Genomic DNA, 12704 nt, shown 5'->3' with positions numbered 1-12704 from the left:
GCTATCCGCCAAGTCCCGATAAATGCTTCCCAACCCCTCTGCTCGCTGCCACACCCCCAGTCTGATATTCTTGTTTCTGTAGCGTAATAGGTTAATCGTGAATCTGTAAATATACAGTCTACACCATCGGTGATGGAAGATCGTATCATCGCAATCACCTTCCTTCCATCACAAGGTCAGAAGTGGGGATGTTTGCGGACGACTGCACAATGTTCAGCACCATTCGCGGCTCCTCAGATTCTGAATCAGTCCCTGTCCAAATGCAGCAAGACCCGGACAATATCCAGGTCGGGGCTGACAAGGGGCAAGTTACATTCACGCCGCACAAGTGCCCGGCAATGACCATCTCCTACAAGAGAGGATCTAACCGTCGCCCCTTGACATTCCCATCGTTGAATCCCCCACAATCAACACCCTGGGGGTTACCATTGATCAGAAACTGAACTGGACCCAGCCACATTAATACTGGGGCTACCAGAGCAGGTCAGAGGCTGGGAATCCTGCGGAGAGTAACTCCCCTCCTGACCCCCCCCCAAAGCCTGTCCACCATCGACAAGGACACAAGTCAGGAGTGTGAGGGAATACTCTCCACTCGCCTGGATGAGCGCGGCTCCCAACAACACTCGAGAAGCTCGACACCACCCAGGACAAAGCAGCCCCGCTTGATCGACACGCTAACCACAAACATTCGCTCCCTCCACCCCCCGACGCACAGCGGCAGCCGTGTGCACCGTCTACAAGACGCCCCCGCAGCCACTCGCTCCTTCGACAGCACCTTCCAAACCCGCCACCTCTACCGTCTAGAAGGACGAGGGCAGCAGCAGACGCACGGGGAACACCCCCACCTGCAAGTTCCCCCCACTCCGAGCCGCTCGCCAACCCGACTCGGAAATATATCGGCCGTTCCTTCACTGTGGCTGGGGTCAAAATCCTGGAACTCCCCCCCCCCTAACAGCACGGCGGGTGTACCTACACCACACGGGGCCTGCAGACGTTCAAGAAGACGACTCACCGTCGCCATCTGCAGGACAGCAAGGGACGGGCGATAAATACTGGGCCCAAACAGCCAGGCCCACACTGCATGGCTAAACTTTAAAAAGTGCTGAGACAGTTCTATGTGGAGCCTCGTGCTGAGTCCGTATTGCACATAGTTCAAAAAAAGTTCAACAAAAGTCAAGTTTTCCAACAGCCTCGATTCCAGCTGTATCCGTAAGTCGATAATGCTAATCTTTATAATGATAATCACAATGATAATCTTTTATTAGTGTCACAAGTAGGTTTACATTAACGCTGCAATGAAGTTACTGTGAAAATCCCCTCGTCGCCACATTCCGTCGCCTGTTCGGCTACACGGTAATGTATATTGGATTGTTGGATTGTATCTCTGGAGAGTAACTATTTTTGACAAGGCAGTTGCCATTTAGTTTGGTTTTTGTTTCTGTTTATATATTATTTATTTACTGGTTTAAAACTGGCCACTGTTATTTATATTGCTTTATTGTTGTTTAAAAGAAAAACTACGTATTGTTATGTTTGGCCAAAAAATCTTGAATAAAATATATTTTTTAAAAAAGGTTTACATTCACGACTGAGAACATTTACAATTCTGAATTCACCAAATGATCAAGAGAGAGTCTTTTCATGGCAGAGAGATCAACAGTACACCTGCTCTGTCTGGCTTCAGCTCCAACACTGGAAACAAAACTAAAACACACCCTGCAGCAAACAGCCTAAAACGAAAGTAAAAAAGCAGACAGACAGCCCAGCTCCGCCCACTCTCTGACATCACTGATAAACACCCATTTCTTAAAGGTACGCTCACATGACAACGCCTAGACAGGACTATCCCGACGCATTCCCGGCTGGTCTCCTAGCCGCGGCCCTCCCCCCCCCCCCCCTCGATCCCTGGCTCTGTTGCCCTGCTATCCGCCAAGTCCCGATAAACGCTTCCCAACCCCTCTGCTCGCTGCCACACCCCCAGTCTGATATTCTTGTTTCTGTAGCGTAATAGGTTAATCGCGAATCTGTAAATATACAGTCTACACCATCGGTGATGGAAGATCGTATCATCGCAATCACCTTCCTTCCATCATAAGGTCAGAAGTGGGGATGTTTGTGGACGACTGCACAATGTTCAGCACCATTCGCGGCTCCTCAGATACTGAATCAGTCCCTGTCCCAATGCAGCAAGACCCGGACAATATCCAGGCTCGGGCTGACAAGGGGCAAGTTACATTCACACCACACAAGTGCCCGGCAATGACCATCTCCTACAAGAGAGGATCTAACCATCGCCCCTTGACATTCAATGGCATGACCATCGCTGAATCCCCCACAATCAACATCCTGGGGGTTACCATTGATCAAAAACTGAACTGGGCCCAGCCACATTAATACTGTGGCTACCAGAGCAGGTCAGAGGCTGGGAATCCTGCGGAGAGTAACTCACCTCCTGACTCCCCCCAAAGCCTGCCCACCATCTACAAGGCACAAGTCAGGAGTGTGGGGGAATACTGTCCACTCGCCTGGATGAGCGCGGCTCCCAGCAACGCTCGAGAAGCTCGACACCATCCAGGACAAAGCAGCCCCGCTCGATCGACACGCTAACCGCAAACATTCGCTCCCTCCCCCACCCCCGACGCACAGCGGCAGCCGTGTGCACCGTCTACAAGACGCCCCGCAGCCACTCGCTCCTTCGACAGCACCTCCCGAACCCGCCACCTCTACCGTCTAGAAGGACGAGGGCAGCAGCAGACGCACGGGGAACACCACCGCCTGCACGTTCCCCCCTTCCGAGCCGCTCGCCATCCCGGCTCGGAAATATATCGGCCGTTCCTTCACTGTGGCTGGGGTCAAAATCCTGGAACTCCCTCCCTAACAGCACGGCGGGTGTACCTACACCACACGGGGCCTGCAGACGTTCAAGAAGACGACTCACCGTCGCCATCTGCAGGACAGCAAGGGACGGGCGATAAATACTGGGCCCAAACAGCCAGGCCCACACTGCATGGCTAAACTTTAAAAAGTGCTGAGACAGTTCTATGTGGAGCCTCGTGCTGAGTCCGTATTGCACATAGTTCAAAAAAAGTTCAACAAAAGTCAAGTTTTCCAACAGCCTCGATTCCAGCTGTATCCGTAAGTCGATAATGCTAATCTTTATAATGATAATCACAATGATAATCTTTTATTAGTGTCACAAGTAGGTTTACATTAACGCTGCAATGAAGTTACTGTGAAAATACCCTCGTCGCCACATTCCGTCGCCTGTTCGGCTACACGGTAATGTATATTGGATTGTTGGATTGTATCTCTGGAGAGTAACTATTTTTGACAAGGCAGTTGCCATTTAGTTTGGTTTTTGTTTCTGTTTATATATTATTTATTTACTGGTTTAAAACTGGCCACTGTTATTTATATTGCTTTATTGTTGTTTAAAAGAAAAACTACGTATTGTTATGTTTGGCCAAAAAATCTTGAATAAAATATATTTTTTTAAAAAGGTTTACATTCACGACTGAGAACATTTATAATTCTGAATTCACCAAATGATCAAGAGAGAGTCTTTTCATGGCAGAGAGATCAACAGTACACCTGCTCTGTCTGGCTTCAGCTCCAACACTGAAAACGAAACTAAAACACACCCTGCAGCAAACAGCCTAAAACAAAAGTAAAAAGCTGACAGACAGCCCAGCTCCGCCCACACTCTGACATCACTGATAAACACCCATTTCTTAAAGGTACGCTCACATGACAACGCCTAGACAGGACTATCCCGACGCATTCCCGGCTGGTCTCCTAGCCGCGGCCCTCCCCCCCCCCCCTCGATCCCTGGCTCTGTTGCCCTGCTATCCGCCAAGTCCCGATAAACGCTTCCCAACCCCTCTGCTCACTGCCGCACCCCCAGTCTGATATTCTTGTTTCTGTAGCGTAATAGGTTAATCGCGAATCTGTAAATATACAGTCTACACCATCGGTGATGGAAGATCGTATCATCGCAATCACCTTCCTTCCGTCATAAGGTCAGAAGTGGGGATGTTTGCGGACGACTGCACAATGTTCAGCACCATTCGCGGCTCCTCAGATACTGAATCAGTCCCTGTCCAAATGCAGCAAGACCTGGACAATATCCAGGCTCGGGGCTGACAAGAGGCAAGTTACATTCACACCACACAAGTGCCCGGCAATGACCGTCTCCTATAAGAGAGGATCTAACCGTCACCCCTTGACATTCAATGGCATCACCATCGCTGAATCCCCCACAATCAACATCCTGGGGGTTACCATTGATCAGAAACTGAACTGGACCCAGCCACATTAATACTGTGGCTACCAGAGCAGGTCAGAGGCTGGGAATCCTGCGGAGAGTAACTCACCTCCTGACTCCCCCCAAAGCCTGTCCACCATCTACAAGGCACAAGTCAGGAGTGTGAGGGAATACTCTCCACTCGCCTGGATGAGCGCGGCTCCCAACAACACTCGAGGAGCTCGACACCACCCAGGACAAAGCAGCCCCGCTCGATCGACACGCTAACCACAAACATTCGCCCCCTCCACCCCCGACGCACAGCGGCAGCCGTGTGCACCGTCTACAAGACGCGCCGCAGCCACTCGCTCCTTCGACAGCACCTTCCAAACCCGCCACCTCTACCGTCTAGAAGGACGAGGGCAGCAGCAGACGCACGGGGAACACCACCGCCTGCAAGCTCCCCCCCTCCGAGCCGCTCGCCAACCCGACTCGGAAATATATCGGCCGTTCCTTCACTGTGGCTGGGGTCAAAATCCTGGAACTCCCCCCCCCCCCCCCCTAACAGCACGGTGGGTGTACCTACACCACACGGGGCCTGCAGACGTTCAAGAAGACGACTCACCGTCGCCATCTGCAGGACAGCAAAGGACGGGCGATAAATACTGGGCCCAAACAGCCAGGCCCACACTGCATGGCTAAACTTTAAAAAGTGCTGAGACAGTTCTATGTGGAGCCTCGTGCTGAGTCCGTATTGCACATAGTTCAAAAAAAGTTCAACAAAAGTCAAGTTTACCAACAGCCTCGATTCCAGCTGTATCCGTAAGTCGATAATGCTAATCTTTATAATGATAATCATAATGATAATCTTTTATTAGTGTCACAAGTAGGTTTACATTAACGCTGCAATGAAGTTACTGTGAAAATCCCCTCGTCGCCACATTCCGGCGCCTGTTCGGGTGCACGGAGGGAGAATTCAGAATGTCCAATTCACCCAACGAGCACGTCTTTCGGGACTTGTGGGAGGAAACCGGAGCCCCCGGAGGAAACCCACGCAGGCACGGGGGGAGAACGTGCAGACTCCGCACAGACGGTGTCCCAAGCCGGGAATCGAACCCGGGGCCCTGGCGCGGTGAAGCAGCAGTGCTAACCACCGTGCTACCGTGCCGCGCAGAGCAGGAAAACGTCATCTAAGACCCACCACAACGAGAACAGAATTTAACCATTCATCCACCATCCCCCACCCCCCCGCCCCGCCCCGCCCCCGCCCAATCCCCGTAACCCCCTCCATCCCAGAGAGAACCCTCTGAGGCCTCTGTTGTTCTCGCCCCCTCTCTCTCTCTCGATCGCGGCAGGGCACATTCTGATCCTGTGGGAACGGTGCGCAGCGCTCAAACCTTCACAACGTCGGCGCTGACATAATGGAACGTCTCCTTCAGCCGTGAGATTGCACTGTGGCTCAATCCGCCAATCACCGCCATTAAGGTGTTATAATTCTGCAGCTGGAGCAGCCTCTGCAAGAAACGCAACACTCGAATCACAGAGCGACCATCAGCACTGACAGAGAACCACACTCCGTATCTAACCCAGTGCTGTACCTGCCCTGGGAGTGTTTGATGGGGACAGTGTAGAGGGTGCTTTACTCTGTATCTAACCCCGTGCTGTACCTGTCCTGGGAGTGTTTGATGGGGACAGTGTAGAGGGAGCTTTACTCTGTATCTAACCCAGTGCTGTACCTGTCCTGGGAGTGTTTTATGGGGACAGTGTAGAGGGTGCTTTACTCTGTATCTAACCCCGTGCTGTACCTGTCCTGGGAGTGTTTGATGGGGACAGTGTAGAGGGAGCTTTACTCCGTATCTAACCCCGTGCTGTACCTGTCCTGGGAGTGTTTGATGGGGACAGTGTAGAGGGAGCTTTACTCTGTATCTAACCCTGTGCTGTACCTGTCCTGGGAGTGTTTGATGGGGACTGTGTAGAGGGAGCTTTACTCTGTATCTAACCCCGTGCTGTACCTGTCCTGGGAGTGTTTGATGGGGACAGTGTAGAGGGAGCTTTACTCTGTATCTAACCCCGTGCTGTACCTGTCCTGGGAGTGTTTGATGGGGACAGTGTAGAGGGAGCTTTACTCTGTATCTAACCCCGTGCTGTACCTGTCCTGGGAGTGTTTGATGGGGACAGTGTAGAGGGAGCTTTACTCTGTATCTAACCCCGTGCTGTACCTGTCCTGGGAGTGTTTGATGGGGACAGTGTAGAGGGAGCTTTACTCTGTATCTAACCCCGTGCTGTACCTGTCCTGGGAGTGTTTGATGGGGACAGTGTAGAGGGAGCTTTACTCTGTATCTAACCCCGTGCTGTCCCAGTCCTGGGAATGTTTGATGGGGGACAGTTTAGAGGGAGCTTTACTCTGTATCTAACCCCGTGCTGACCTGTCCTGGGAGTGTTTGATGGGGACAGTGTAGAGGGAGCTTTACTCTGTATCTAACCCGTGCTGTACCTGTCCTGGGAGTGTTTGATGGGGAGAGTGTAGAGGGAGCTTTACTCTGTATCTAACCCCCTGCTGTCCCTGTCCTGGGAGTGTTTGATGGGGACAGTGTAGAGGGAGCTTTACTCTGTATCTAACCCCCTGCTGTCCCTGTCCTGGGAGTGTTTGATGGGGACAGTGTAGAGGGAGCTTTACTCTGTATCTAACCCCCTGCTGTCCCTGTCCTGGGAGTGTTTGATGGGGACAGTGTAGAGGGAGTTTTACTCCGTATCTAACCCCGTGCTGTACCTGTCCTGGGAGTGTTTGATGTGGACAGCGTAGAGGGAGCTTTACTCTGTATCTAACCCCGTGCTGTACCTGTCCTGGGAGTGTTTGATGGGGACAGTGTAGAGGGAGCTTTACTCTGTATCTAACCCCGTGCTGTACCTGTCCTGGGAGTGTTTGATGGGGACAGTGTAGAGGGAGCTTTACTCTGTATCTAACCCCGTGCTGTACCTGACCTGGGAGTGTTTGGTGGGGACAGTGTAGAGGGAGCTTTACTCTGTATCTAACCCAGTGCTGTACCTGTCCTGGGAGTGTTTGATGGGGACAATGCAGAGGGAGCTTTACCCTGTATCTAACCCCGTGCTGTACCTGTCCTGGGAGTGTTTGATGGGGACAGTGTAGAGGGAGCTTTACTCTGTATCTAACCCTGTGCTGTACCTGTCCTGGGAGTGTTTGATGGGGACAGTGTAGAGGGAGCTTTACTCTGTATCTAACCCCGTGCTGTACCTGTCCTGGGAGTGTTTGATGGGGACAGTGTAGAGTGAGCTTTACTCTGTATCTAACCCCGTGCTGTACCTGTACTGGGAGTGTTTGATGGGGACAGTGCAGAGGGAGCTTTACTCTGTATCTAACCCCGTGCTGTACCTGTCCTGGGAGTGTTTGATGGGGACAGTGTAGAGTGAGCTTTACTCTGTATCTAACCCCGTGCTGTACCTGTCCTGGGAGTGTTTGATGGGGACAGTGTAGAGGGAGCTTTACTCTGTGTCTAACCCCGTGCTGTACCTGTCCTGGGAATGTTTGATGGGGACAGTGTAGAGGGAGCTTTACTCTGTATCTAACCCTGTGCTGTACCTGTCCTGGGAGTGTTTGATGGGGACAGTGTAGAGGGAGCTTTACTCTGTATCTAACCCTGTGCTGTACCTGTCCTGGGAGTGTTTGATGGGGACAGTGTAGAGGGAGCTTTACTCTGTATCTAACTCCGTGCTGTACCTGTCCTGGGAGTGTTTGATGGGGACAGTGTAGAGGGAGCTTTACTCTGTATCTAACCCTGTGCTGTATCTGTCCTGGGAGTGTTTGATGGGGACAGTGTAGAGGGAGATTTACTCTGTATCTAACTCCGTGCTGTACCTGTCCTGGGAGTGTTTGATGGGGACTGTGTAGAGGAAGCTTTACTCTGTATCTAACCCCGTGCTGTACCTGTCCTGGGAGTGTTTGATGGGGACAGTGTAGAGGGAGCTTTACTCTGTATCTAACCCTGTGCTGTACCTGTCCTGGGAGTGTTTGATGGGGACAGTGTGGAGGGAGCTTTACTCTGTATCTAACTCCGTGCTGTACCTGTCCTGGGAGTGTTTGATGGGGACAGTGTAGAGGGAGCTTTACTCTGTATCTAACCCTGTGCTGTACCTGTCCTGGGAGTGTTTGATGGGGACAGTGTAGAGGGGGCTTTACTCTGTATCTAACCCCGTGCTGTACCTGTCCTGGGAGTGTTTGGTGGGGACAGTGTAGAGGGGGCTTTACTCTGTATCTAACCCCGTGCTGTACCTGTCCTGGGAGTGTTTGATGGGGACAGTGTAGAGGGAGCTTTACTCTGTATCTAACCCCGTGCTGTACCTGTCCTGGGATTGTTTGATGGGGACAGTGTAGAGGGAGCTTTACTCTGTATCTAACCCCGTGCTGTACCTGCCCTGGGAGTGTTTGATGGGGACGGTGTAGAGGGAGCTTTACTCTGTATCTAACCCCTTGCTGTACCTGTCCTGGGAGTGTTTGATGGGGACAGTGTAGAGGGAGCTTTACTCTGTATCTAACCCCGTGCTGTACCTGTCCTGGGAGTGTTTGATGGGGACAGTGTAGAGGGAGCTTTACTCTGTATCTAACCCCGTGCTGTACCTGTCCTGGGAGTGTTTGATGGGGACAGTGTAGAGGGAGCTTTACTCTGTATCTAACCCCGTGCTGTACCTGTCCTGGGAGTGTTTGATGGGGACAGTGTAGAGGGAGCTTTACTCTGTATCTAACCCCGTGCTGTACCTGTCCTGGGAGTGTTTGATGGGGACAGTGTAGAGGGAGCTTTACTTTGTATCTAACCCCGTGCTGTACCTGTCCTGGGAGTGTTTGATGGGGACAGTGTAGAGGGAGCTTTGCTCTGTATCTAACCCCTTGCTGTACCTGTCCCAGGAATGTTTGATGGGGACAGTGTAGAGGGAGCTTTACTCTGTATCTAACCCCGTGCTGTACCTGTCCTGGGAGTGTTTGATGGGGACAGTGTAGAGGGAGCTTTACTCTGTATCTAACCCCGTGCTGTACCTGTCCTGGGAGTGTTTGATGGGGACAGTGTAGAGGGAGCTTTACTCTGTATCTAACCCCGTGCTGTACCTGTCCTTGTTGAAAGATGTCCTAATCTCAATCCTTGAGTGAAGAAGTGAGTTCCCTGCCCAGGGCATGGTTCATAAGAGGTGACCTTTTGACTTGTTGGACCCCTGCGAACTTTGACCCGCGGTGATGTCACCTACCTGGGCAACATGGACGAACTTGGTGATGACCTCTGCCCTCTGCTGCGGAGTGTGCATGCTCAGTACCATCATCTGCACCCACTGGGAGACGCTGTTGAAGAGGCTGATGAACCGCTCCAGAATGGGGTTGTCTTTGGTGCAGCCGTGCTTGGCGAAGCTCTGATAGTCCCGGAACTGCTCGAAGAAAGGGGGATGTGTCAGGCCGGGAGGGCGGGGGTGGAAATTGGAACCACCCCCGCCCTCCCCCGGCGGAACATCTCGCTTTTCAACCCTGTCCTTGCTGCTCAGCTCCAATGGCGAGTGCCCAGCTCAGAATGTGGCGCCAGAGCTCCACCAAGTGGCTGGAGGGTGCCACTACATGGAGGCCCTGATCTTCCTCGGAAATCAGGCCCTCTCCCACAGTGCAGTGACAGGCGGACGGGCCCTGTCGTTTCAGCTTCGCTCCGTGTGGGGGGGGGATGGTGGAGAGGACAATTGGGAGTTTGTGTGAGTGTTACTCACACTCACCCATTCACACAGACTTACACACAATCTCACATTCACACAGACTCACACACAGACTTACACACACTCACACTCACACACAGACTTACACACACTCACACACAGACTCACACACACACTCACACACAGACTTACACACAGTCTCACATTCACACACAGACTCACACTCACCCATTCACACAGACTTACACACTCACACACAGACTTACACACACACACTCACACACAGACTTACACAGACTCACACACAGACTTACACACACACACTCACACACAGACTTACACACACTCACACACAGACTTACACACAGTCTCACATTCACACACAGACTCACACTCACCCATTTACACAGACTCACACTCACACACAGACTTACACACTCACACTCACACACAGACTTACACACACACACTCACACACAGACTTACACACACACACTCATACATACACTTACACACACAGACTTACACACACACACTCACACACAGACTTACACACACACACTCATTCATACACTTACACACACTCACACACAGACTTACACACACACACTCACACACAGACTTACACAGACTCACACACAGACTTACACACACACACTCACACACAGACTTACACACAGTCTCACATTCACACACAGACTCACACTCACCCATTCACACAGACTCACACTCACACACAGACTTTCACACTGACACACAGACTTACACACTCACACACAGACTTACACACACACACTCACACACAGACTTACACACACACACTCACACACAGACTTACACACACACACTCATACATACACTTACACACACACACTCACACACAGACTTACACACACACACTCACACACAGACTTACACACACACACTCATACACAGACTTACACACACACACTCACACACAGACTTACACACACACACTCATACATACACTTACACACACACACTCACACACAGACTTACACACACACTCACACACAGACTTACACACACACACTCACACACAGACTTACACACACACACTCATACACAGACTTACACACACTCACACACAGACTTACACACACACAGACTCACACACACATTCACACACACACATACACTCACTCACACACACACCACACACACACACTCACACAGCTGCACACACACTCACACACACACACACACTCATACATGGACACACACTCTCACATACACTCACACACAGTCTCACACACACTCTCACATACACTCACACACACACTCATACACGGACACGCACTCTCACATACACTCACACACAGTCTCACACACACACTCGCATACACACACACACACACCCACACGGACACGCACTCTCACATACACTCACACACAGTCTCACACACACACTCACATACACTCGCACACACTCACACACACACTCATACACGGACACGCACTCTCACATACACTCACACACAGTCTCACACACACACTCGCATACACACACACACACACTCACACACGGACACGCACTCTCACGTACACTCACACACAGTCTCACACACACACTCACATACACTCGCACACACACACTCATACATGGACACACACTCTCACATACACTCACACACAGTTTCACACACACTCTCACATACACTCACACACACACTCATACACGGACACGCACTCTCACATACACTCACACACAGTCTCACACACACTCTCACATACACACACACACTCATACACGGACACGCACTCTCACATACACTCACACACAGTCTCACACACACACTCACATACACTCGCGCACACACTCATACACAGACACACCTTCTCACATACACTCACACACACACTCATACACGGACACGCACTCTCACATACACTCACACACAGTCTCACACACACACTCGCACACACACTCACACACACTCATACACAGACACACCTTCTCACATACACTCACACACACACTCACATACACTCACACGTACAGTCACACACACACACTCACACACACACACAGCAGTGCAGGAAATCGCCAAAACCCTCTGTTCCTGGAGCCTCCAGCTGGCCGGGGCCTACCCTGGAAGTCCGTCGCTGCAGGAGGAGAGTTCCGGGAGGGGGAACAGATTGGCAATGCTCACCAGGATCCGGCAGAAGGATTTGTATTCCAGATAGGTGAGGTGTTCGGCCAGCTCCAGCGGTCCCAGGTGATCGAAGAGGAGGGACATCTTCCTCCTTTTCTGGGTGACGTGATTGCGCTGCGTGATCTGTCGCTTCCACTCGAACGAGGGCCTGCAACGCAACAGGCGCACTGTTGGACGCGTCGGCAACGATTGGGCCCAAGGGGGTGGGGAGCTGGGACAGGCATGCCCCCGTTCCCTCCCCTCCCCCCACCCCCACACCGCCCCCCCCCCATTCCTGCCCCTAACCAGCGCCCTCACGCCAATCTCCACACCTCCGCCTGCGCGCCTTCACGTTCCACCGCTCGACCCGTTGACCTTTTCCTGGCCCGAACCCCCCCATCCCGACCCCCCCCCCCCATTGCCCCCCAATTCCTCCACCCCATGACTCCAGACCCCAGCGCTGATGCCCAAACTGCCCCCTCCCCCCCACCCCCCCCAACCCCGTGACCACGGTGACCCCCGCCCCCACCCGGTGAACCCACATTCCCCCACCGTCACCCCCCCCGACCCCAACGGTGACCCCGATCTGTCAACCGCGACCCCCG

At 52.1% G+C, this 12704-nt stretch overlaps 1 protein-coding gene across 2 annotated transcripts in view; it reads right to left on the bottom strand.

The window, feature by feature from the left end:
• The window catches only part of LOC140399947 (RAS guanyl-releasing protein 2), a 197946-nt gene that overhangs the window by 52452 nt on the left and 132790 nt on the right, over positions 1 to 12704 (bottom strand). For both annotated transcript variants that reach the window (XM_072489435.1, XM_072489434.1), the window contains exons 6-8: positions 12118 to 12268; positions 9497 to 9670; positions 5641 to 5757 (exon numbers count right to left, since the gene is read on the bottom strand). In XM_072489435.1, coding sequence (XP_072345536.1) covers positions 5641 to 5757; positions 9497 to 9670; positions 12118 to 12268 — 442 coding nt within the window. The remainder of the gene's footprint in view (positions 1 to 5640; positions 5758 to 9496; positions 9671 to 12117; positions 12269 to 12704) is intronic.

This window comes from Scyliorhinus torazame, chromosome 24, assembly GCF_047496885.1.
Source record: "Scyliorhinus torazame isolate Kashiwa2021f chromosome 24, sScyTor2.1, whole genome shotgun sequence".
Lineage (NCBI taxonomy): Eukaryota > Metazoa > Chordata > Chondrichthyes > Carcharhiniformes > Scyliorhinidae > Scyliorhinus > Scyliorhinus torazame.
The sequence above is the reverse complement of the archived record's forward strand: the minus strand, read 5'-3'. Positions and strand labels throughout refer to the sequence as shown.